This window comes from Heterocephalus glaber, unplaced genomic scaffold, assembly GCF_053883595.1.
Source record: "Heterocephalus glaber isolate CG9 unplaced genomic scaffold, H.glaber_assembly_v1.0 deba00001457, whole genome shotgun sequence".
NCBI lineage: Eukaryota > Metazoa > Chordata > Mammalia > Rodentia > Bathyergidae > Heterocephalus > Heterocephalus glaber.
In genome coordinates this window covers 36,601,156-36,627,661 of record NW_028258305.1, presented here as the reverse complement: position 1 = coordinate 36,627,661, position 26,506 = coordinate 36,601,156, and the positions used below count along the sequence as shown (strand labels likewise).

At 41.2% G+C, this 26,506-nt stretch overlaps 1 protein-coding gene and 1 long non-coding RNA gene across 2 annotated transcripts in view; one reads left to right on the top strand and one right to left on the bottom strand.

The window, feature by feature from the left end:
• Srd5a2 (steroid 5 alpha-reductase 2) overlaps positions 1-20,252 on the bottom strand; it is a 64,513-nt gene extending 44,261 nt beyond the window's left edge. Inside the window, exon 1 of the mRNA XM_004839259.3 lies at positions 19,757-20,252. Coding sequence (XP_004839316.1) covers positions 19,757-20,037 — 281 coding nt within the window. The 5' untranslated portion in view covers positions 20,038-20,252. The remainder of the gene's footprint in view (positions 1-19,756) is intronic.
• LOC106008898 (uncharacterized) lies at positions 472-17,228 on the top strand. Its single transcript, XR_001183060.3, has 4 exons — positions 472-724; positions 1,409-1,575; positions 6,113-6,271; positions 17,064-17,228. It is a non-coding gene; the product is annotated as an uncharacterized LOC106008898 (long non-coding RNA).
• Positions 20,253-26,506: the final 6,254 nt, after the last annotated feature.

Here is a 26,506-nt window from a genome sequence, read left to right as displayed (position 1 = left end):
ACCACAGACAACTAACAGATGATGTTCCAGATCACTGCACATATTAACTCACTTAACCTTTATAACAATTTTAGGAGATGGATATTATGTAACGATGACTCCTATTTACAGAGAAGAAAACTAGCCACAGTGAGATTAGGTCAGCCCAAGGTTACACAGTTATGAAATAGCAGAGTTGGGATTCACAGGTGGCATTGATTCTAGAGTGAGTATATGCTTTCAAATACTTTGTTCTACTTCAGTCTTGATGTGGAAAAAAAACAGTTGCATAAGCACCTATCCACAACAGTAGCTCACATCTCTGCTGCTACCGTTTGTATCTAGATGTCTTCCAGAACCTCGTGCCGGGGGCAGGGCTTTTGCAAAGTGATTAAGTTATGAGGAAGCTACAGCTGACTTGCTGTTAGGAGGTGGGTCATAGTTAGAAGTGGTTCCCTGGGGGCGTGACCCGGAAGGGCACCTCTCCCTCCCCAGCTCCTCCCTCTGCTCTCTGCTTCCTGGCCAAGATGTGAATAGCTCTCCTTCACCCGCCCTCCTACCATGCCATCCTTAAAGCCAGCCAACCATGAACTAAAAACATGAGCAAAAATAAACCTCTCCTCCTTTAATTTGTGTGTGTTGGGTATTGCCTCTCAGCGCCTAGAACCTGGCTAAGATACCTGCTTTCACATTCAAATCACCCGAGAACCTGGAGAAATACTAAAGGGGAAGAGCCACCCTAAAGGTAAGTTTACCAAAATTTTGGGCATGCAACCTTGAGCAGCAGCAGTTTTTAAGGATTTCCCTAGATAATTTTAATGTGCACCCAGTTTAAAATCAATGACATAATGACTCCCAATGGCAGGCATAATTAATTTTTTTTAATATGCATTTGTCAGATGTTTCGATTCTCCAGAGGATATGTTCACACAGAGAAAGTGAATTGCCAAACCTAGTAAAAGGCTTCATTCAATAAAACTACATTTTTCCTGTAAGAGTGGTTGATCAATTTATTTTCTTTAATATATTTTTATTTTTAACTGATACATAGTAAATATGCATATTTATGAAGTACGATATGTCCTTTCAACACATGTGTACAATTCTAACAGTCAGTGGCTGATCAGTATCTATCATGGATTGTTTCAAAGGCAAGGCTGCCTAGAAATCAACAATTTGTAAAAAAAAAAAAAAAAAAAAATTGTTTTTATTTTAGCATTGGAGAAATGGGGATGTATCTGAAAAAAATGGAGAAAGAACAGAGACAGATAAAAAGAGAATTCACCCACATCTCCAGGACCCAATCTGGTAAATTTCTGGTCAGCACTGGTCTGGAGATCTATAACCTAAAAATTCAGAGTAGAGCACCTTGGGAACTCTTCTTTTTGGAACTGTCATAGAACAAACTTAACGGTTGTTGTTCTTCCAGTAGGACCCCTGGGCAGAAAATAGCTCACCATGAGGATCAGCTCAACGTTAAGGAATGCTCTGACACTGGACCCAATTCCAGAACAAGGGACCCATTCCAGAACAAGAGGCATTTGGCCTCCCTCTTCCTGAAGTGCCTTTACCCTTCACTTGGCTCTTCCAGCTCATGTGAGTTTCCTAGGGATGTTATACCAAATTGCTCTAAACTGTGTAGCTTAACAATAGAAATTTGTTGTCTTATAGTTCTGGAAGTTTGAATTCCAAAATCAAGAAGTTGGAAGGGGCCATGCTCCCTCCAAATGTTCTAGGGAAGAATACTTTCTTAACTCTTGCTCACTTCCAGTGATGGCCAGCAAACTTTGGCACTCCTTTCACTCATAGGAGCATCACTCCAATTTCTATGTCTGTCTTCATATCGCTGTCATCCCATTGTCAGAATCTCTGTCTCACCTCTTCTAAGCACACCAGTTATATTAGATGTGAGAGCTAGTCTCATCTTAATTAATTACCCCTGCAAATACTCTTTTTGCCAATAAGTATGTAGTATAAGTTTCTGGAAAGAATATACATTTAGTTTCAAGCCTGTAATTCATAAGCATCTCTTGGGATCTCCCACTCTGTGTTTCCCACTCTGTGTTTCCCACTCCATAGCCCTTGGCCCACCTTGCCACTTGCCACTATGTGGAGACATAGGACTTGTGGAAAGGAAGTCACTATTCTGCCACTATTTTTAGCCCTCCACAGCCTAGAAACTTGTAAAATGGGACCCTATGATCATTTCACATCAGGCTTAAGGATGGAAAAATAAATAGGATTACAGCGAAACAAAGCAGTTGCCCTGGGAAAATTGGTGGAAAGTTTAGAACCACAAATGAATGGGCTTAGGCATGACATGAGTACAGCAGAGGCCACTGAAACCAACAAATCATCCAATATTACAGATGATCAAACTAGCATAGATAAATTCTAAATGCCATTGGTAGGACTTCTACTTCCCATCAGCTCAAAATAATAAACACTGGATTTACCCCCCAGGATAGAAAAAAAAAAGGCAAATTATGTGAAAGAATGATTTACAAAACATGGAAATTAGTGAAATACAGTGTGATTCCTGAGAAACAAAAGCAAATGATATGAGCCATATAACTAACATAGCTTACTTCTTTGAAAGAAAGTCTAGGATCTGGTACAGGGAAGAGCATCCCATACTAAAGCTAGACTTCCAGAGTTGTCAAAACAGAACTGAGATTTTATGAGGCCAAGATGTAGCATTCTCAGGACAGAGTACAGAAGAAGAGAAACACACACAAAGTCTTGCAGAGGGTCTCCTCCAAGCATTCAGCAGGATGCTCACTAGAGCTTTGTGTGGGGAAAGACTCACTCAGAAGGATTAAAGGGAACAGCACCCTGTGCTCACGCATGGCCAGGAATAGGGCTTGTTTTCCCCAGCCAGATAGAAAACCCATACTACATCAGGTATTGGGTAGAATATTCACAAAGTATTCCTCCGGGAAGAGGATTGATTAACCTTAGCACCAGTACTCTTCTGGAACCACCTAACAAATTAGATGAAAACCTAGAAGAATCAAATTTTCTCTAAATAATTTAACTGTGTCCTAGAAGAAACCTCAAGAATTTTTACAGAAATGTAAAAATATCTAACATCTAACAAGGTACACCTTCTGACCATCCAATGAAAGATTACTAAGCATGTAAAAAGTGGGAAAACGTGACCCATAATGAGAAGATTAATTAATCAATTGAAACTGATAAACAAATGTCATAAGATATCATGAATTAACTGTTAACATTAACAGTCAATGACACTAAAACAGCTATTGTAACTATGTTCTATGTGTTCATAAAATTAAGTAGAGAAGTGGAAGATAGAAAAAAAATCCAGACTTATAGAGACAAAAACTACAGTGTCTGATATGAAAATTGCCCAGATGGAATTAACAGATAAGATACTGCAGATCCTAAATTGGGTCACCCCATCCATTCAGCCTCTGGTGTGAGCCCTCTTAGCAGCAGCACAACATGGCAGATGTGACGATAGCAGGAGCACCTGTAAGAAGGCAAGTCACATGGGAAGACAGAAAGGAAGAGATAGTCAGAGGCCAGACTTGCTCTTTTGTAACAACTCACTTGTGGGAGAACTCACTTACTCTGCAGGACCAACATTAACCTTTCTCAGGATGATGCCCCAGTGACCTAGATATATCACTCTAGGTTCTATCTGTTGAAGGTTTCACCACCTCTCAACATCACCATACTGAGGACCAAGCATCCAGTGCACAAACCTTTGGAAAACAAACCACATCCAAACCATAGCAGAACCCATTAAAAGAAATACAAAGAAGCCACGGAATATATAATTTGGGGAATTATTCATTCTCCCCACTTCATATTTCTCTATCTTCTTTTTCTTCATGTTTTCTTTAACATTTACTAGAAACTATGTACAATAAATTCAATAAATTTCAAAAATATTTCAATATATATGCTAATTTGCTTTATTTATACCGGTTCACCCTCTTAGTTCATTGAAAAGAAAGTTTTGTGCTATTATCTATTTGTTTCTTTTTTGTAAGAGACTTTTTTGTCTATGACTTGTACTCTAACATTTTGGCCATTCTTTTAAGTTATGGCACACAGTGTATTAACTAACGTTATTCTTTAATTAATTTATTATGAAATTTTATTTTTCATAGAGGTAAGAAGATTGTTTTTTAAAAAATATTGTCTTTTTTAAATATCTACTTGAATTACATTGAAATAAAGTTTCTCCAAACCAAAAAAAAAAAAAAATACAAAGAAATCTACACCTAAGAATATATCAACCAAATTGTTCAAAACCAGGGACAAAAAGAAAATACTAAAAGCAGCCTGCGATTAAAAAATATCAGGTACAAAGAAGCTAAGATAAAAGCTTGAAAGAATTTAGCCATGGTCTCCATGTGGTCTCTGTTCACAGTGGAATAAAATTAGAAATTAATAACAAAATATTTGGAAAAGCCCTACATATTCAGAAATGAAGTTAACATCCTTCTGAATAACTCTCAGGTAAGAGAAAATATGAAAAGAGAAATTAAAATATTTTGAAATGAATTAAAATGGAAACAATGTATCAGAATCTGTGAAATGCCGTAAAATGGTATTAAGGTGAGATTTATAACAATAAATGTCTAAAGTAGATGAAAGAGAAGATTTCTAAATAACTTACAGTATTCCATAGTTGTAAATAATACCTCAGTTTCCACCTTGAGAAATTAGAAAAAGGAGAGCAAGTTAAATCCAAAGTTAACAGAAGAAAAAGAACATTAATGATCAAAACAAAACAATTAAGAAACAGAAAATCAATAGAGAAACTCAATGAAACCAAAATCTGATTCTTTGAGATCAAGAAAATTTGATAAGCTCTAGTCAGATATATCAGAAAAAAATTAGAAGGCATAAATTACCATTAACAAAAATTAGGTGACATCCCCACAGCTTCAACAGATATTAAAAGGATGTTTGTATGAACACTTTGTCGTGTAATAAGGTTGCAATGTTAAGGTATCTTCAACATCTTAACTTGAAGGAGCACTATGAAAGAGGACAATTTCAGAAGTTAGTGGTGTCACAGTGGCTTAGTGAGGGAGGTCTTACACATGAGATGTGGCTTTTGAAATCTCTCCAAACAGTGCCAATTTATGGGAATGTCTTGTTCTCTGTTCACTGAATAATCAGTTTATAAGGTATTTTTTAAATACTGTAATATCAATATTATTTATTCTATTACCTATACGATGAATTAAATACATTAGTGATATAAGAAAAAAGCAAACCTAAAACATCAGCTATTCACATCACTTTATATTACAATCATTATCAATAGTAATCCATTCATAACAAAATAGATTTCTTGAGTATAATCCATATGTGCTACTTTTTAACTAAATGACTTTACTCAGTTCCAAACAGACATAGTCATTCGATTCAACTGTATGTGATATCTAATTCCATTGATTACAATTGGTCCTCATCTGTAGACTATCTAAATAACATCTGGTGTTCCACAGTTGTAAATAATACCATAATAATAAAGACATTTCTTTCTTTTGTATTATTTCCTTGAGTATTTCCCTTGTGTTGAATTCCTGGGCATTTCCCCCACTTCTCCCATGAAAAACAAAAATTGAACATCTTTTCACATCTTATTAAAACATTGCCAAATTAGCTTCACAAAAAGTTTGAGCAATTCTCAGTGGCACAGGGCCACAAGTCTGCCTATATTTTTTATCTTTACTGGAGTATAATTAATATACAATTCACTAAATGTATTTAAAGGGTACAATTTGACAAGTTTTTTGTTTGTTTGTTTGGCACTGTTGGAGATCAAACCCAGGGCCTTCATACTTAGCTACATTCCGAGCCCTTTTTTATTTTATTTTGAGATAGTGTCTTAGATCACTTTAGATTATTTGAATTTCATAAACATTTATGTAAATGGAATAATAAATCCATTATGAGTCGCTCTGAGACTTGGGCACAGAGTAGGTAAGTTTTGAAGCGCAGAAGTAAGATTGTGTGCTGCTGTTAAAAAAAAGACAGGCAGAGAAAATGAGGGAGAGAAACAGACCGTACACAGAAAAGGGTCTGGAAGGTGGTTGGCGGTTGGGGAAAATGTCAAAAACAAAATTTCCTATTTTATTCATAGTGACTCTGAGGATCACCCTGGACAACATGGAGAAATATAATGGAACAATTTTGAAAATGGCCCCGAGCCTGACTTAAGGCTTAGGTACCAGAGGCGAATGACATGCCATAGACACAGAAGATGTTTAGAATTACAAGTGGAGGAATATTCCAAGGCTGAGTAAGTAGAGTACAGAGGAATTTTAAATCACAGATCAGCAGATGGGCCCCTTTTCCTGACAGAATATCACAACCCCCCCCCGCAGTAAATCTGAGACTAGATCATCCTTTGAGGACCAGCTCAAGTGCGTGCCTTCACATCTTCTCCCCACTCGTCCCCATCAATGCTCTGCTCTGCAGACAATTGTGAAATTGCACTAATAACCAAGGACAAAATGAGATAACCAATGTAAAACATGTAACATAATGCCTGGAACACCCAGAGCTCAATAAATATTGGCTTCTCTGTTCCTTCTCCCCCTTCCATAACTAAATGGAAGGCAAATTGCACTTTTGGCCTCAGTTCAGAGGTTTTTAAAACTTAGAGCTTCTGTGTTGAATTGAGCCTCATGAAAGACCCCTGGGTTCAGGACAGAAACTTTTTAAACACCTTGACTCTGGACTTTTGAGGTCCTTGTCACTATACAAGGCAGGCGGTCAGCAGCAGAATGGAAAGTGCCCCAAGTTGCCAAGCTCTGGCAAAAACGCACAGGTAGGCAACATTTGTGCTCTGTGTAGTAACAGAAAACATTCATGGTCCCCCTCCACTTGTTCCTTCCACTGTCCCTTACACATCCCTCTCGGAAGGAGCAGTGAACTGCCTGATTGGTCAGTTTGAGAAGAGGACCTCTCAAAAGGTGGACAGTTCAGCCCTTCTACCTTTTCAGCATAGGCACTGCTAGGAGAGGCCAGTAGTTGTCTAGCTATGGTTTTTGCTGTATAGTTCTGAGATACAGTGTCAGGAGGCCCAAAGGATCCAAAATCTAAATAACTTTCTCCAAACCAGTTTTATCAGTACTGAGTGGTAATTCATCTCTAGCTGCCTAATTCCTGGGTTTATCTCTTAGTTGGTCCTGAACTTGGATGAGGAAGAGAGGTTGTTACTTAGGAGTCCCCTCAAAACCCACCCCCTATCTGCCCTCTGTCCCGTGTACAAACACAGACAGGCACCACGGCCCTCAGTATATTTCAGTGGCATGAACGTGTACCCTTCCGGTTCCTTTCCCACTCTGTTTGCATCTTCCTTGTCTGGTACTCTTGAGCTGACACTGCCACAACCCAAGTTTTGCACCAAATATAGTGACAGACACAAGCAAGCGATGGATCTTTCCTGCCCACTCCTGAGAACAAGCAGCAGGGTGATTTGTCCTCTGTGTCTCCCGTAAGAGCTGGCAATCCTAAGCATGTGTAACTCATAAAGGTTTGAAGTCCTGGCTTCAAGCCTGGCCTTCCTCTTCCTTGCCGTGTAACCTTGGTACATGTCACCAACCCAGATCATTGTTTCCCCAATTTATTTGTTCTTTAAGTTAGATTTAAAATATGCAAGAAGTTGGCTGTCTCTACCACATTGTAAGAGTGAAACAAGCAAGAGCTCCAAAGTTTGTTTACATTTTTGACAAACATAGCTATATATTTTTTTCAAATGTGCTTCTGATGTAATTCCATTTAAAATGAAAACTCCAATGCTCCCACTATTTGCCGTAAGGGTTTAAATAAAGAATTCTAAATACTTTAAGAATTCTCGGCTCTCCAAGCTGCAACCAACCAGGTGAGACAAGCAGCTTGAAGCTCCGCAGCTGTCCAGGGCCCCGCCCACACCACGGTGCGGTCCGCTTAACCACGCAGGCGCAGGCGCCTCCAAGGCCCAGTCCACCACCCCACCCCCCCACCGCCCTGCGCTCCTGGGCCTTCTGGCTTTTCTGCTACCCGGTCCCACACTACAGAGGCACAGGAGATTATAAAGACCCTTGTCCTGAGGGCCACAAGATAGAGCAGAAGTTAGTAACAGAAAGAGGGCTTCTCAGGCTCCTCGATGAAAACTGAAGCTCAGCAGAAAAGTAAAGAGAATCTCTACAATAAAGGCACATCAGACCACTGTACTTGGTCTGCTGCTGGCTTGCTGAGGCTCATTGACTCGTATATGCACACAGATTCCTACATTGCCTACTGTGACAACAGAGACACACCCTAAAGGAGGCCCATAATTTTTATTGCTATTTTGCAAAAAAGAAAAATAAATTTTTTTCTCTTATTTTCAATTCTTAATTTTTACTTTTTTTTACTCTTCAAATTTTTACTTTTCTTTCCGTTATCTTTTCTTTTTCTCTCTCTTTCACTCTTGTCTCTCTGTCCCACATTACTCCTCATCTCCCCATTTGTTCCTTTATGCACTGAATTCGGATTTCTCCCTTATTGTTCTTTTCTTCTCTTTTTCCTTCTCTTATCATTAGGTTTAAAGGAAAGTAAATTTGGTATCTAGCCTCCCTGTTGCTGTTAGGTAATTCTATTCACATCTTTGTTCTTTCATTCTGCCTTTTTCTCTTGCCTTTAACAACTTCTTAGAGTTTGTGTGATCTTTCTGTATCTTCTGGCCTCACCGCTAATCTTAACTGTTCTTTCTACCTGTCCCTCCCTCCCCAACTCCTTTTAACTCCCCACCCCGAAGGGGAAAGATGCTATATTGAAAAGTTTATTCATTATAAACTTATGTTGGGTTGGTTCTTGGTTTTAATTTAACTCACATAGTTAAATGTGATAGGTTAATAACTACCACAAATTGTCATTTTCTAAGCTGTGCTTGATGCTATGGTATTGCTGACTATGTCATTTGGGCTAACATGTTGTGATTGATCTAATTGGTTTTCCTTCTTGGTATAAGGAAAATAAAATACCCTCAGAGTCATTAGAGCCTCAAAATCCAAACACTAGCTATATCTGGAAGACACATCTGAAAAGCAATCATTCCACAAGGGTTTTAAACACAAGCAACAAAGATACCTACATTAAGCAATTTTGAAATATCAACCCAGGAATTAAACCAAGGACAGTACCAAAAACAAATATGAGAAGACACTTAAGCAAGGCACAAACACAGGCTTCCATGCCACAAAAAGGAAATTCTGGGGGAAATGAGGTGGAAAAGTCGGATAAGCAACCACTTGGACACCCTGAACTGATAGCACAAGAAGTAACAAAGCAGATGCATGAGGCTCTAGAAAAATTCAAAACAGAAATAATCTCCCAGATAAATACAGACATGGTAAGCAGAGAGAAAGACATGATTAGAAGCTCTAGAGCAGAAACAGATAAGAAAATAGATGAGATCAGAAACATGCTGGAAGCCATGAATGCCCAGCCTAAGAAAGAAATGGAAACCATGATTACCCAACATAAGAAAGAAATAGAATCCATGAAACAGATTCAAACAGATATTCAGGAGATTAAAAACTCCATTGAAAGCATGCAGAGCAGACTAAGAGAATCTGAAGACAGAATATCAGATATAGAAGACAGGATTGCAGTTAAGGACCGTGAAAACAGAGATTTCTTAAAGACACTAAGGGACCATGAGAAATCAATCCAACATCTACTAGATGATGCAAAGAAGAATAACATAAGACTGATAGGAGTCCACGCAAAAACAGGAGAAAGTACAATTGACATAAAACAACTGTTCACAGAAGTAATAGTAGAAAACTTCCCAGACAAAGGTAGAGAATTGAACATACAGATAGGTGAGGCATATAGAACTCCAACCAGCCATGACCAAAAAAATCTACACCTAGATATATAATAGTCAAGATCCCAGAGACCCAACAGAAGAAGAAATTCTACAGGCAGTTACAGCAAAAAAACAAATCACCTACAAGGGAAAGCCCAACAGAATCACGGCAGAATTCTCAACACAAACCCTCAAATCAAGAAGAGCCTGGAGTGAAGTATTTCAAGCCCTAAAAGAAAATAACTTCCAAACTAGACTGTTGTATCCTGCAAAATTCTCTTTCAAAATCAATGGGGAAATTAGATACTTTCACGACAAAGAACACCTGAGAAATTTTGTGAACACCAAATGAGCACTCCAAACAATTTTATGCAATATCCTAGAAAAAGACAATGAAGGTCACAACTCCATGAGGCCAAGCAGAGAGAAGGCATCATGCAAGGTAAGACACTAAAGTGAAAGGGGGGGAAATAAGAAATAAAAGAGCCAACAACCGTAAAACATCATGACAAGGATGAGTCAATATCTATCAATTATAACTATCAATGTTAATGGCCTCAATTCACCAATCAAAAGAAATAGACTGACAGAATGGATTAAGAAGCAAAACCCAGCAATATGCTGTATACAAGAAACACACCTAACTCAAAAGGAAATCCATACACTGAAAGTAAAAGGATGGAAAACAGTTCCCCACACGACAGGAACCCAGAAAAAAGCAGGCGTGGCAATCTTATTTGCAGACAACATAGATTTCAAACCAAAACTAATTAAGAGAGACAAAGATGGTCACTACATCTTTGTGAAGGGAACAATCCAAGAGGAAAAGATGACAATCCTAAATATATATGCACCAAATACGAATGCTTCCAACTATATAAAACAAATATTAATGGACATGAAAAACCAAATAAGCACTAATACAATTGTAGTGGGGGACATCAACACCTCTTTATCACAAATAGACAGATCAACTAGAAGAAAAATTAACAATGAAATTCTAGAACTGACCCAAGCTATGAACAAATGGACTTAATAGATGTTTACAGAGTGTTCCACCCCACAAAATCAGAATACACATTCATTTTATCTGCACACGGGTCATTCTCCAAAATAGATCACATGCTAACTCATAGGACATATCTAAGTAAATGTAAAAGAATTCAAGTTAACCCCTGTATATTATCAGACCATAGTGCAATACAATTGGAGATCAATAACATAAGAAACCACAAAACTCCCACAAACACATGGAAATTGAACAACACCCTCCTGAACAACCAATGGGTCACAGAGGAAATTAAAGAAGAAATTAGACAGTTTCTACAAGTAAATAATAATGCCAGTACAACATACAGGAATCTGTGGGACACAATGAAAGCAGTTCTACATGGGAAATTCATAGCAGTGAATGCCCATATTAGGACAACAGAGAGAACTCAGTTAAATAACCTAATGCAGAGCCTCAAGCACCTAGAAAAAGAAGAGCATAACAAACCCAAAGCTCTTACAAGAAAGGAAATTATAAAGATCTGAGCAGAAATCAATGCAATGGAGACATAGAGAATGATACCAATAATCAATGGATCAAAGAGTTGGTTTTTTGAAAGAATAAATAAAATCGATAAACCTTTAACCAACCTTATCAAAAAACGGAAAGAAAAGGCTCAAATCCATGCAATTAAGAATGAAAAAGGTGAAGCCACAACAAATCCAGCAGAAATCCAGAGAATCATCAATACCTACTTCGAGAACCTTTACTCTAATAAAATGGAAAACACAGAAGAAATGGACAGATTCCTACATACATACAAATTGCCAAAATTAAGTGAAGAAGATATAGAAATTCTAAACACCCCAATAACAATGAGTGAAATTGAAAATATAATAAAAACTTTACCAACAAAGAAAAGCCCAGGTCCTGATGGCTTCACTGCTGAATTCTACAAGACATTTAAAGAAGAACTATCACCATTACTCTTTAAACTCATCAAGGAAATTGAAAGGGAAGCAAGGCTTCCAAATTCATTCCTGGAAGCAAGTGTTACTTTGATCCCAACCAGGGAAACCAGGGAAAGACCCAACCCAAAAAGAGAACTACAGACCAATCTCCCTAATGAACATACATGCAAAAATCCTGAACAAGATACCGGCTAACAGAATACAGAGGATCATCAAGAAGATCATACACCCTGACCAAGTCGGATTTATCCCAGGGATGCAAGGATGATTCAACATCCATAAATCAATAAATGTAATACACTATATTAACAGAACCAAGGACAAAAACCATATGATCATCTCAATAGATGCAGAAAAGGCATTTGACAAAATCCAACACCCATTCATGATAAAAAAAAAACCCTACAGAAAATTGGAATAGAAGGTCTTTATCTCAGCCTGATAAAGGCTATCTAAGAAAAACCAACAGCCAACATCATACTAAATGGTCAAAACCTGAAAACTTTCATGCTAAAATCAGGAACAAGACAAGGATGCCCACTATCACCACTCCTGTTCAATACTGTTCTGGAAACATTAGCCATAGCAATTAGACAAGAGAAAGAAATAAGAGGAATATATATAGGAAAGGAAGAAGTGAAACTGACATTATTTGCTGATGATATGATACTTTACATAGAAGATCCAAAACACTCATTCAAAAGTCTTCTAGACCTAACACTCAAAAAACAATAGACTTCTTATCTGCAAATAGCAGACCCATTGAGAGAGAAATTTGGGAAATAATTCCTTTTACAATAGCATCTAAAAAAATGAAATATCTAGGAATCAACCTAACAAAGGAAGCAAAAGACCTCTGCACTGAAAACTACAGCACTCTGAAGGAGATCGAAGAGGATATGAGAAAATGGAAAGATATCCCTTGTTCCTGGGTAGGAAGAATCAATATAGTGAAAATGGCCATACTTCCAAAACTACTATATAGATTTAATGCAATGCTGATTGAAATTCCAACAATATACTTCACAGAACTACAGAAAACAATCCAAAAATTCATTTGGAAGCAGAAGAAACCTAGAATAGCAAAAGCAATTCTGGGCAACAGAGACATGGCTGGGGGTATCACAATCCCCAACTTGAAACTATACTACAAAGCTACTGTGATAAAAACAGCATGGTACTGGCAAAGAAACAGACCCAAAGATCAGTGGAATAGATTACAAGATGCAGAAACAACTCCAGACATATTCAGCCACCTCATCTTTGACAAAGGAGCCAATCACCCTCATTGGGGAAAAGATAGCCTGTTCAATAAATGGTGTTGGAAAAACTGGATTTCAACCTGCTAAAGATTAAAACTAGACCCATACCTATCACTGTGCACTAAACTAAGACCAAAGTGGATTAAAGAGCTAAATATCAAGACAGAAACAGTAAACTTGCTGGAAAATAACTTAGGTAGAACTCTCAATGACATTGGCATAGAAAAAGACTTTATGAACAAAGCTTCAGTAGCATGGGAGTTAACACAAAGAATGAACAACTGGGACCTCATTTTATTAAAAAGCTTCTGCACTGCAAGAGAAACTACCAACAGAGCTAAGAGACAACCTACAATATGGGAAGAAATTTTTAGCAGCTGTACCTCAGACAAAGGTCTACTATCAAGAATATATACACAATTAAAAATAATCAGAGCCCCCAAATTCAAAGACCTCATTCAAAAATGGGCATCCAAAATGAACAGACATTTCTCAAAGAAGTAAAAACAGCAAATAAATATATGAAAAAATGTTCAACATCACTGGTCATTTGAGAGATGCAGATCAAAACAACACTGAGATTCCACCTCACCCCACAAAGAATGGCTGCTATCAAGAAATCAACCAATAACAAATGCTGGCGGAGGTGTAGAGAGAAAGGAACCCTTCTCCATTGTTGCTAGGAGTGCAGACTGGTGCAACCACTGTGGAAATCAGTATGGAGATACCTCAAAGAACTAGGGCTGGAGGTCCCATTTGACCCAGCTATTCCCCTGCTGGGTATCTTCCCCAAAGAATTAAAAGAATCATACCACAGTGATATATGTGCACCTATGTTTATAGCAGCACAGTTTGTAATAGCTAAGGTTTGGAAACAGCCCAAGTGCCCATCAACTAGAGACTGGATAAAGAAGATGTGTTTTTTTTATAAAATGGAGTACTACTCAGCCATAAAGTATGAGAAACTAGAGTCATTTATAGCTAAATGGATGCATATTGAGGCCATACTCTTAAGTGAAATAAATAGGATACACATGTGTAAATACCGAATAGTATCTCTAGTGTGAGAAACTGAAAGTGTAAATAAGGATGAAAATGATTAAAATGAATAATTGATAATATGAAATAGGAAAAGGTCCAAACGTGCAGGGGTGGTGGGAGGGGAAGGGGAAAGGGAAGAAAAGAAAGGAAAAATTATGTGAAAGAAAAAATAATGGAAACAAAGTCTATGTAAATAGGGAAGGGTGGAAGGGGTGAAGGGTGCACAGGTAATGGGGAAAAAATAAGAACTAAGATACATCATTTTCAGGTACAAATACCCAATGATAAATGTAAATGTATTGCATATCTAAAATGTACCAATTAATATATAAATAAAAAATAAATAAATAAATAAAATTGGTCCTGGGACCAGGGATGTAGCACAGACTGATGCACCTGCCTGGCAAGTGCAGTGTCCTGAGTTCCATCCCTGATATCACAAAAATAAATAAATAAATAAAATAAAATTACGGCTGGGGATTTAGCTCAGTGGTTCCGGTGCCTGCCTTGCAAGCACAAGGTCCCAAGTTCGATCTCCAATACCAAAAAAAAAAAAAAAAAAAAAAAAGTAAATAATAATCTTCTTTAAAAAAATAATTTAAAAAATAAATAAAATAAAATAAAATAGAATTAGTCCTGACATTTAAAGTTGACTTATACCTATTGGCTTTGATTAAACAAGCATTTTGTTATTGTATAATTGAGATGCATTTGTATACTGGGTAATAAGTCTATTTGTAGTCATCAACACTGTTTCCAAAACTCATCAGAGCTGTAAAGATTCTTGTCAATATGGTTACATCTCACAAAACCAGTTAAAAGAGTCTAAAATTTGTCTTAAGAGTAGAAACAAAATATATATATTTCTCTATAGCTGCAATCTAAATATTGCTAACCTCATGACATATTAAGATTTATATTTGTGCTTCCCAAGTGTACAGGCATTCAAATATACAAAACTGAAAAAAAAATTATCATGTTGATGATTTATGGTGATAAATTTTTTTAGGCTCAAGCATCTGGCTTTCCTTTACTTGTGTTTCAGCTATTTGTGATGAAATGTGCATGTCAATCCAGCATGATATAGCCAGCCAGATGATAGGAATACTTTTTCATGTTTATGTTTATGTGATTGTTATGTAATTAAACAGTTAAAGATACCCAGACACTGTGCAATCCAGGTAATGTCACTGGAGAAATTAAAAGGTTAGAGGTTAATAACCTATAAAGTACATCTATAAACAAGTTCATTCTAGTTAAATGTCACTTTGATAACAGAATGGATAAAGATAAATTAGGTAAACATTTCCTTAATGTCATTTAATATTTTGGAATTAGAGAATGATAACTGACTAAAAAGTTATTCTCTACTAAGATGAACATCTAAATGTGTTTCAAAGATAAGAAAACCTAACAGTTCTAATATAGTAATGTTATCATGATTATTATGCTAAAACATACTGCCCTTGATCTTAAATTTTCTCTGTAAAACTTTATAACTGTTATCTATTAACATTCTACAGGGATTCAACTTCTAAGACAACCATAATTGATAAAATCTAATACTCAGGCAGGAGTCAATCTCTGTGATTTACCTTGCCTACAAATTCCACATGGCTCACTCCATGTGTCTTAATGTTATGGTTTGGGTCTAGATGTCCCCCCCAAAGCCTCATGCGATCATAGGTGGCTTTTTTAGAGGTGGCTGAATCTAGAGTGTATGATGTTGCACTACCCTAACCCCAGTAGTGTGAATAAGATAAAAGGGGCAGAAAGATGCTAAGGTTCCCTTGCTGCTTTGCTACCTTCTGGCTACCATAAACAGTTTCTCCTCTGCCAAGCCTCCCTGCCTTGGACCCATATGATTATGGACTGAAACCTCCATGAACTGTGAGCCAAATAAACTTTTCCCCCAGATACCTGACACCCAAAGTTAAAGGGGGAAAGTTTATTTGACTTACAGTTCACAGAGGTTTCAGTCCATGATTGGCTGGCTCCAAGTAGGGGGCACATGGCAGAAGGGTAACATTTCATGGTGCCAGAAGACAGCAAAGGCAACAAGGGAACTAACAAATGATTTTAATAGCATCTTTCTGCCCTCTTATCTAGACTCCTTAGGGCGGATAGCTCTCACACCCTTAATTCCAGTGCCCTTGAGCCTAGCTTTGCACCATAAATCAATCCCAAAGTCATTCACTAGATCCAGCTACCTCAGAAAAAGCTCCACCTCTGACTGCATGAGGCTTTGAGGGGATATCTACACACAAGCCATAACACCCTGTGTCAATAATAATATTTCTCAATTAAATATTACTCATATTACAATACTTAGACTAAGGGCTAAAGCCTAGCTCCTCAACAATTTTACATGCAATTGGGTGGGTGACTCTGCTCTTGAACAAATTACCTCAGCACTTGAATATGTCAGGCAAAAGCGGTTTGGGGACGTTATAGCAGAGATGCCACTGGCAGCTACTGTAGCCACAGCACCCATTGCCCTAACTCATTCCGTCCAAACTACCCAAACCACATGTGGTTATTTTCAAAATGTTACTTCTGAGCTCTTAACTCAAACCTATATTGATAAAGAAACTTTACAAAGACTTGATGCCCTTGAAGCACCTGTCAGATGGCTCAGCAAACATTAGCAAGCTCTTCAGACACGTCAGTAGGCCCTGCTGTGATGCTGGTTACCATTCCACTGTGTCGTCACTCCAATTCCATTTAATCATTCTGAAACCTGGGACAAACTCCAGTGTATGCTCCTTGGTGCTTTTTATGCTGATCTCAATGGAGAGATTTCCACTGTCCAGTGCTGACTACAGATCCAGTTATACAAATTTCAACTAGAAGCCAGTAATATTACTTTAGATCACCTCAATGCTATTGCCTAGTGGTGAATCCCAAAAGCTGGTTCTCTGGTTTCAACCTTCACATTTGGGTTCCTATAGTGATTAAAATAATTTTCTCTTTACTCTTTCTTGCAGTTCTAAGAGCCACATGCTAAAGCCATGACGATGTTTCTTCACCAAGCCCAATATCCCTCCTACCTTCACCCTGGCCTTCTTTCCCAAACCCATGTATGTCAAGAGCCCTTCTAGATAATTTTGGAGGAAAAATCATTTCATAATTAAATTGTGGCTACAGCTGTCTGAGGTCTAGTGTCTTCTTGTCAGGCGGGCCTGCTATGACATGCAGAGACATAACTCCGTGTACCTCTGGTCACAGCTGAGGCCTCAATGGTCCCATGATGCCATGATGCTCAAGGGCAAGATTACATCAGCTGAAGACATCCTGGTTTCTTGAGAACTGAGTAGTAATAATAAAGAGAAAGGTTTGGGGGGCGCACAAATTCCTTATTAGCTGCTATCTCTTCCCACCTACTAGTGCAAGAATGCTTTGCTCATCTCACTGTCCTCATCAACCTAAGATCCTCATCAACATAAGATTACCACCGCCCTATGAGTCACCTGATACTCCCTCTGATTATTGTGTGCAACCAATACATAGTGGCTATCTCAGAGTTTGTCTTTGTCCACTCTGACATTGACCTCCCAGCCTCCCATGTGCTTTGAGAGTGTCTTTTTGTATTTCTTTAGCTCTCACCGCAGCCCTTTTTAGGCAGATGGGAGGACTGATTGACCTCTAATATGTGTATAAAACAAAAAAGGGGGATATGTGAGGAACTGGGCACAGGTACGTATGAGATAGATATGCAGAGGTAAGGGACTTTTGGAGCCACACACCTAAAACCTCCTGGAATGCATGGCTAGAGACTGAAAGACAGCCTATGTGGCCACAAGTCCAAATAGGATCAAAACACACTGCCTTAAAGAATGAGTGCTCAGGCCCTCCTTCCCCCCCCCCATACTCTGATTTATTACTACATTGGCCCTAAGGTCAGTCATGTAACCGACCACCCTGACCGTCCCCTGACCTTGCTGTCCTTCCCCGATTGCCTATAGGAATTCCTGCACAGAGAGACATCATCTTTCTTTTGTCCTTAAGCCTTGCTTCCTGGTTCTAGCAATAAAATAAACCCCTTTTTATTAGTAGCCACTGATTGCAAACCTTCAGTTCAGAGCTGTCCTTAGGAGAGTCTCTCATGCTGAGGGGTCTTGGTTAAGGGCTGCCCCTCTGGGCCTTCTTGGAGTTCGCATTGGACACTGACTCAGTAATCTTTCATCCTTTGTGCCCAGCCACAGTCGTGAACTCCAACAGATAACTACCCTGGAACCTGGTCCACAACAAACTTTTTGTAAATATTTGTTGGGAGAATATAAATTTTACTACTACTACTTGCCAATACTTACCTTTTTAAAAGAATGAGAATTCAGTTAATATGGCATAATTACTAAATCTTCACCAATTAAGATCTAGAGGACAGGAAGGAGTTATGGAAAGACAGGTTGAAATCTGTATCTCTCTCTCACACTCACACACACACACACACACACACCATGAGGTACCAATTTCCCTTAAGAGAGAAGGAACTAAGCCCTTTAGCTTCCAGAAGCATTAGTATGTATTTTAACTTCTAATCTATATAATCCTAGATCTTTTGACCCTAGGAATCATTTACTCAAAATAAGTCAGAGCTTCTGCTCAGATCTTGATGATTCAGTTCAGCAGCTATACCAACCCTTTCCCTACCCAAGAACTGTTCTCTCCTGGATAAATTTTGCTGGGCACTATCTTTCTCCTCATCCTTCAGTCACATATCCTTACTTTGCTTCCGTTCCTTTGTAATCTGGGCACAATTAAAGACATCTGTTAAGGTATCAGTAAGGCCAAATGAGATGCTAAATGACTGGTCATGGTAGGCACTTTAGCAATCTGTTCTTCCCTTCCTCTATGAGTTTTTGTTGGGGTTCCACACTCTTCAAATCCTGATATTGCTTGGTCTCTGCCCTGTTTTTCCTTCCCAGACTAGAAAGGCAAAGTTTTCCGGAACTGAGGATTTCTCATCGAGAACAGTTGTGCTCCCAGTTAACTCTGATTCACAATTCAAGTCCCAGTGAACCTGGGTTGATAAATCGGTGATGAGCTCAGTCCCTTTTGAGGGAGGCCTTAAGAGCCAGGCCCTGACTTACATCAATGGGACCTCATATTCTCTTCCCACCTGTGAAGGCCGAGTCTGGGCTCTGCCTATCTCCCTGCTCATGCCCTCCTTAAACTGATCAGCTTCTCGGGGCTGAGTTTCCTTCAGGAAGTGCCAACCCTTAAGACTCTCCTAAGATCCCAGAATCAACCTGGCCAAGCTCTGCGAGAGAAAAGTGAAACAAGAGAAGGCATCGGGCGTGGGATGTGCAGGTAACGGCAGACAGCGCGCCTTGCAGGAAGGAACAGCCCTGGCTGGCCCACAGCTCAACACACCGAGTGGCCAAGCTTGCCTCCCACTCGGCAGCACCGGTAGCACCGCCTTCGCGTGAGCGCGGGCCGCCAAATGCCTAGATGCTGTGGAGAGGAGCGCGGGCCCGGGGAAGTGGAGGCGGCGCCGCTCCGCGGATGCCTCCCAGCTCCCCCAGAGTCCAGCCCGGCCCGGGCCCCGCAGGTGCTCCGGGGCCAGCTCCGCGCTCCTCCCGCTGCGCAGCTAAACGCTCTCCGTTTGCGCTGCGCTCCTGGGTCCTGGGAGCCTGAGCAGAACCCTGCCCACCGCGCCTGCTGGACAAAACGCTACCTGTGAAAGTAATGTGCGCAGAATAACCCCAGAAGCACAGTCTCGGGCGGTCCGACAAGGAAGCGGGGCTGCTGGAAGAGGATCCCTACCGGGACGGCGAAGGAAGGCAGCTCCTGCAGGAACCAGGCGGCGCGGGCGGGGAGGCACTGAGCCCCGGGCGCCCCTGTCTGGCTGAACTTCCCGTAGGACGAGGGCTGCGCGAAGTACAGAATCATTAGCCCCAAGATGGCCAAAGTGGCGCTGCCCGCCAGTACTGGGCTCTCCTGGCACCGAACTAGCATCGCGTCTGTTCTCGGTGAGCGGGCGGGCGACGCGCTCGGCGCTGGGGAGAGCGCAGCCCTCGCTCGGCCCCTTTATGGAGCCCGAGACGCCACCCGGCGTCCGCCCCGTTCGGCCCGGCTCCCGCCCCTCCCCTCGTGCCTCCCACCTGGGCGCGTCCGACCCCGGCTCGACGCGCAGCTATGCCTCCTTGGCGCCCAGCCAAGACTCGGGGGACAGAGACTTTCGTGGTGCCCGGTGTCCCAGGGTCCCTTTCCCCTCCCGCGCGCCTCTCCTCGCCACCGCTTTCCGCTCCGAGTCCCCCAAGGCTGCCCTTCGATGACTCGTTCCTTACCAATCATCCTGCGATGCTGTAACTTCTGGGACGAAGTAATCTGCACGACAAAGAGCCTGGGGTCGGTTGGCCAGGTAGTGCTGCCTCCCTACACCGTTACTGCCGTCGCCGCGCAGCCGGCAATCCCCAAACTGCAGGCCAGGACCTCCCCAACTGCTCCGGTTCCCAAACCCCCTTCATTTTCCTCAGCCTCCACCAAACCCTCGAGGCTTCCTTCCGCCCTCGAAAGTGCGCCTTTCGCTCTCTCTGGGTACCCCGCTCTTTCCCACTCTCCGATCCGCTCCCACCCCTTGCCCACAGGTGCAGCCCCTCTCAGCCTTACTTGCTCCGCGGTTTCTCTAGGGGCCCCTAGATGTGTCCAGGGGCCACGCTCTCGGTCAGAGGTGGGTTCGCAGGGCACAGCTGCGGACGCACGCACGGATCGCACCCGGCAGTCGAGGTCCTGCCAAGCCGTCCTCGCCTCTCCAACCGCGGAGTGCCTCGGCGCTGCCCCAGACTCCCTGAAGTCCGGGGCTTCCCCCGCAGGACAGGCCCTCAGCTCTGGAGCCGGGGAGCAGGGCTCTGTCAGAGAAACCACTCCTCTCTAAAGGCCGGACAGGACAGGCAGCCTCCCTGAGCCGGACTAGTTTTCTTGCTTCCATTTCCCGCCCTTTGCTCACCCTCTACTGTTCCCGTCTTCTTTCTCTTCACTTCTGTGATTCAGCATCCACCCTTTCTCGGCTGCCTTCTCCTGTATATTGCGCGCCCCTTTTTCTCCTCTCTTCTTCCTTGACCTGGCTTTCTCCTTCCGGATTGACCTCCTCTCCCCACCTGCTGTTTACATCTCTCTTCAGTCTTGTCTCACTCTCTTGATTACTTCATCCTTATTTTCTCCTCTGGTCCCTACTTAGGGTGTCACCCCAGGCTTTCCCCTTTTCCTCTCCCCTTTCCCCCTTGGTTCCAAGTCACCACATCACATGGACATCTCAGTATTTCCCCATCCACTCTGGCCAGCCCTGCCAGCCATTCTGATGAAAGGCACATCTGTTCCACTTTGGGGCTGTTTCCCGACTCCTGGAACAGGTCGCATATAGTGATGTCTTAGTGTTTGCTGGCCAAGAGACATTTACAATCTCCCTCTTGCGCTGTTAAACAGTAACCATGCTTCAGTTTTGCATTGCGCATTGTGCTGGGTAATCTTAATTGTCAGCTTAACAGGGTTAAGACACTCCTGGAGAGGAGGCTGGGTTGTGAAGGTGCTAACTTCATCCTTGGTTTAACCCATTAATGAGTTCATAACTGAATGGGCTCTTAGGAGGTGGGGCCCAGTTGGAGGAAGAGGGTCATGGGGGCTGACCTTGGGGACTACATCTGGTACCTGGCCCCTCCTCTCCAGCATTTTCCCTGCTCTCTGCTTCGTGGAGGCCATGAGTTGAGCAACTTTTCTCCACCAGATCTCTCCACCACAAAGTTATCTACCTGGGAGTCAGCCAACCTTGAAATTGTGAGCCAACGTGAACCTCTCCTTTTTTTTTATTAATAATACTAGGGATTGAACCCAGGGTCTTTGCCCTGAGCTACATCCCCAGACCTTTCTTTCTTTTGTTCATTCTTTCTTTCAACAAGGTTTTGCTAAGTTGTCAAGCCTAGGTTCCTCAAACTTGTGATTCTCTTGCTTCAGCCTCTCAGAATGCTGGGATTATGGGCATGCACTACCACCCAACTATAAATCTCTCCTCTTTTAACTTATGGATGTAGGTATTTTCTCCCCACAGTGGGAAAGCTGATATAATCACCAATAGGAATCACCCAGATTGGTTGAAGCATTTTGTATAGAATACCAGGTATCAGTTATCACAGCGACTTCCAGCTGGTTTTGCGCTGGCTTTACTGCACAGGTGCAGCCTTAGTTCCTCAATTACTACTTGCTTGTTGAAGATGCAGAAATCTAGATCATCAGCAAAGACTTGAGCTTCAGATTTTCATTTTCTCCCTGCTAGAAAACTCCATTTGGATGACCTTTAGAGACATCAAATTCAACCCTCCCTAGCCAAACCCATTTATCTTCTCCCTCCACCCCACATATACCCAAACCCTCCCTCTGCATCGTGGTTGTCACTTCTTCTCTCAATATCATCGGCTCCCTGGGAGGCTGACTTGTTGAGTCAGGGAACTATAAATTTCATGATGTTATGCAGCATTAGAGAGCAAACATGTTGCAGTTCATGACCGCGGCATGGCTTGGAGGTAGAAGGGACCTTTCAGAGGCAGCTAAGGGAGGAGGAGGAAGCTTTTGTAGAACTTCCTTTGAGTGGGTCAAGTAGCAGCTCTGCAAAGATGGCAAGATAGTAAGGTGTCCGGTTTTTACAGGACTTAGTGACTGTTGCAATTTTCGCCCCACATGTTCCCAGTCCTCCATCCCCAGGCTGTCCTCCAGAGGAAACCATGGACATTGTTCTCGAATAGCTACCAATTTAATAAATTGAGGTTCAGAAACTTTCCATCCATATGTCTTTAAGAGACACTGTACCAGGGAACACAGAAAGAAAAAAAAGAGAGACACTGTAAATGCTGCTTAAATTGCTTTTCCTCTTTGGATAAAGTTTGATCCCTATCATATGAAAGAAAGTAAGAGAAAAAAAGAAACAAACAAATGAACTGTCCCCACTCACTTAGCAATTCAACTGAACAACTAAGATACCTATGGGCTGATTAACCAAACCTGTGAGCTTGCTGAAGATGTTCTGGGCTATTCCAAGGCTGCCTCTACTGCCTTTCCAGGCTCTGGAAGATCGGTCCTCTGCATTGAGTTGCACCAAGTTATTCCTCACACAGGGCACCACTTGTTGCAGTTCATAATTGTGGTACAGCACAAAGGATCAAAGATTACTCAGAGTCAATGTTCAATTCAAACTCCAAGAAGGCCCAGAAGGACTGCCCTTAACTGAGACCACTCATCATAAGAGTCTCAGAAAGACAGCCCCAAACTGAAGCTTCTGTGCCTTTTATTGATAAAACCAGAAAGCAAGGATAAAGAACAAAGGATGGACATTTGGGTAGAAATTCGGGGAAGGTCAGGATGGTCTGTTACATGACTGACCTTAGGGCCAGTGTAAGTAATAAATCAGAATACGGGGAGAAGGAGGGTCAGAACATTCATTCTTTAAGGCAGTGTGCTTGATCCTCCTTGGACTTGTGGCCCTGTAGGCTATCTTTTAATCTCTAACCATGTATTCCAGGAGGTTTTGGGTGTGTGGCTCCAAAAGTCCCTTACTTCTGCATATCCACCTCATACATACCTTTGACCAATGTTCCCACACAAGCAGTGTGGTATTACAAACCCAGCTCAGTGGAATATATTTTAAATGAAATTCCTTCTGTTTCAAGTATCTCCTATCTTTTTCCCTACTTTTACCCAACTTTGGACATTATCTTTTTTTCCACTGCTACAATAATTTTGCCTGAATAACAAACCACCCTAAAAAGTGAGTAGCTTAAAACCAATCATCTTCAGCTTGAAAATCTGTGGGTTGGCCAGAAATCAATTGAGCTAGACTCGTGTCTTAGTCACTTTCCCGGACACTGAGACACAATACCCAATACTCACAACTTAAAGGAGGAGCAAGCGACTTGGGCTCAAAATTTGAAGGGTTTCAGTCCCTAGATTCGAGATTTGAGGGGTTTCAGCTGGCTCCAAGGCAGAAATGGAATGGTAGAGAAAAGCTGCTCGTGTAATGGTGGCCAGGAAGCAGAGACAGAAGGGTGGAGCTGGAGAGAGAGATGCACCGTTCCAGGTCTCACCCCCAGTGACCTGCCTCTAATCAGGACCTGTCTCCTCACAGCAAGTCAGTTATAGTCCTCCTGTATTCCAATTTCAATACACATGAAAATTTGAGGGGACATTTTCGATCAAACCATAATAGCTGGGCTTAGCTGATCTTGACTATACTCATTCATTCTTCTGGGAAGTACCTTATAGCCTTCCTCCAGGCAGGGCTGGCATTAAGGGCCTAAGCTGTGGCCCTCATCCTGTGATGAGTGAGCTACCCCTGCCATTCTAAATACTGTCAATAACAAAAATACAAGAATAGAAGGAACTCATAAGCCTCTTGATGCTCAGGCCAAGAAATGGCATGCTCTTATTTCCTATTTATTCTACTGGCCAAATCAAGGCACATGGTGGATTTGATTCCAGATTCAGAGTGGGAGAGTATTACAAAGTGACCTGACAAAGGACAAAGATCTAGGGAAAGAATTGGAACAAATAATGCAACTGTTTTATTACATAAAGAATCCCCAGATTATAGATATACACCTCAATTGAGTTGCACAAAGTGAACATATTCTCATACCTGGACCTAGGTTGAGAGATTCCTACCATGCCAGGAGCTCCCCTCTTGCTTCCTTACATCCCCTTTTCCTGAATAACAACCACTCTGTCTTCTAACGCCATAAATTAGTTTTGCCTGCTTCTGAACTTCATTTAAATGGGATCATACAGTATTTACTCTTTGTGTGTGTTTTAATGGTACTTGAAATTTGTTTTACCCAGGTATAGTAAGAAACACAGACACTAAAATGCCTTTCATGAAAGGGAAAGATAATATTCACAGATCCCTGGAAGCCAGAAACACAGCATGCCACCCAGCACCACAGGGGTCTGTGAGGAAGCCACGGGACTGGGGGAAAGTGGGCAAGATAGAAATAGCAGGTTTAGGAAAGGCTATTTTTAATGCTTCCACTGGCTCTGGGGTGCAGGGCCTGTCTGTGGTCATCTGTTACCTAATCTTGGTCTGATTAAAGCAGGGAAATGGTGGCCCAAAGTTTAAAACCATGATAAAGGATTATTTGGTTTGCATATAGAAAAGTATCCTGTGGCCATTTACAATCTTTAGAAATTAGCTAGCCCTGTGATGGGCAGTCCCTCCAGTATCACCAAGGCATGATTAATACTCATGTGTGTGCGTGTGTGTGTGTAATCTATCTGTGTTAATTACAATTGTAATTTGTTTATTCTCAACGTTATATAGCATTTCATCATGTGTGTAGACTACAGTTTAACCATCTTATTCTTGATGCATGTACAGTGGACCCTTGCCTTACAAACTCAATTCATTGCCCAGGGCTGGTTGTAACTCAAGTTGGTCAACTGAAGGCTCAGGCTCCTCTACACAGCTTTCAAAGTCTCTCTCCTGTATACAGGCAGATCTCAGTGTTCTCAGAGAGACACTGGACCAGGATTTCTCAATTTCCCCACACAGGAAAGGATGTTGCAGTGTTCCTTCCAGAACTCTTAAATCTGTATCTGGGACCATCTGGAAGCACAAGCAGCCAGATTTGGGTGGTAACTTAAGATTTTGTTCATAAGTTAAAACTAATTTGGGTCCTAACCCAAGTTGCTCAGCTCTGGTCTTATCTCAAAGTCCACTGTATTAGTGAGCTCAGGTTGCCATGACTCAAACAACATAAATTTACTTTCTTACAGTTCTGGAGGCTAGAAGTCCAAGATCGAGGTTCTGACTAAATGAGGTGATAACAACTCTCTTCCTGGCTTGTAGAGAGCTATGCTCTTGCTATGTCTTTACATGGACTTTTGGTCTTTCTCCAGTGCATTCACAAAGATGGAGAGGGAGGGAGCGAGAGAGAGGAGGGGAAGGAGGAGAAGGAAAGTACTGTAGTTTCTCTTCTTAGAAGGACACTAATCCAATCAAGCCCCACCTTTATGACCTCCTTAACCTCAATTTATTCCTAAAGGCCTCATCTCAAAATACAGCAACACTAAGAGGTTAGGAATTCAATATATGAATTTAGAAGGCATGCAAACATCCAATTTGTAACAATAGGCATTTGAGTGATAAATTTTTGACTAATACTTAGGTAGATTATTGTTTTAACATTACACAATTTTCTGTTTCTTCTAGCTTCCCCTTGTTACCATCAATTTTCACTATATAACAAGTGGTAAATTATTTTTAAAGGTCAGTACAGTGGAACATGGAAAACAACTCTCTTTAAAGGAATACAATTAAGTCCAGACAAGTAACAATGTAGCCTTCACAATATCCAGCATCCCCAAAATTATTAGACATGTTACATGCTCTTCTAATACCAACTACTAGAGGGCCTGAGCTTCACATATAACCTGTGTCCTTCATGGG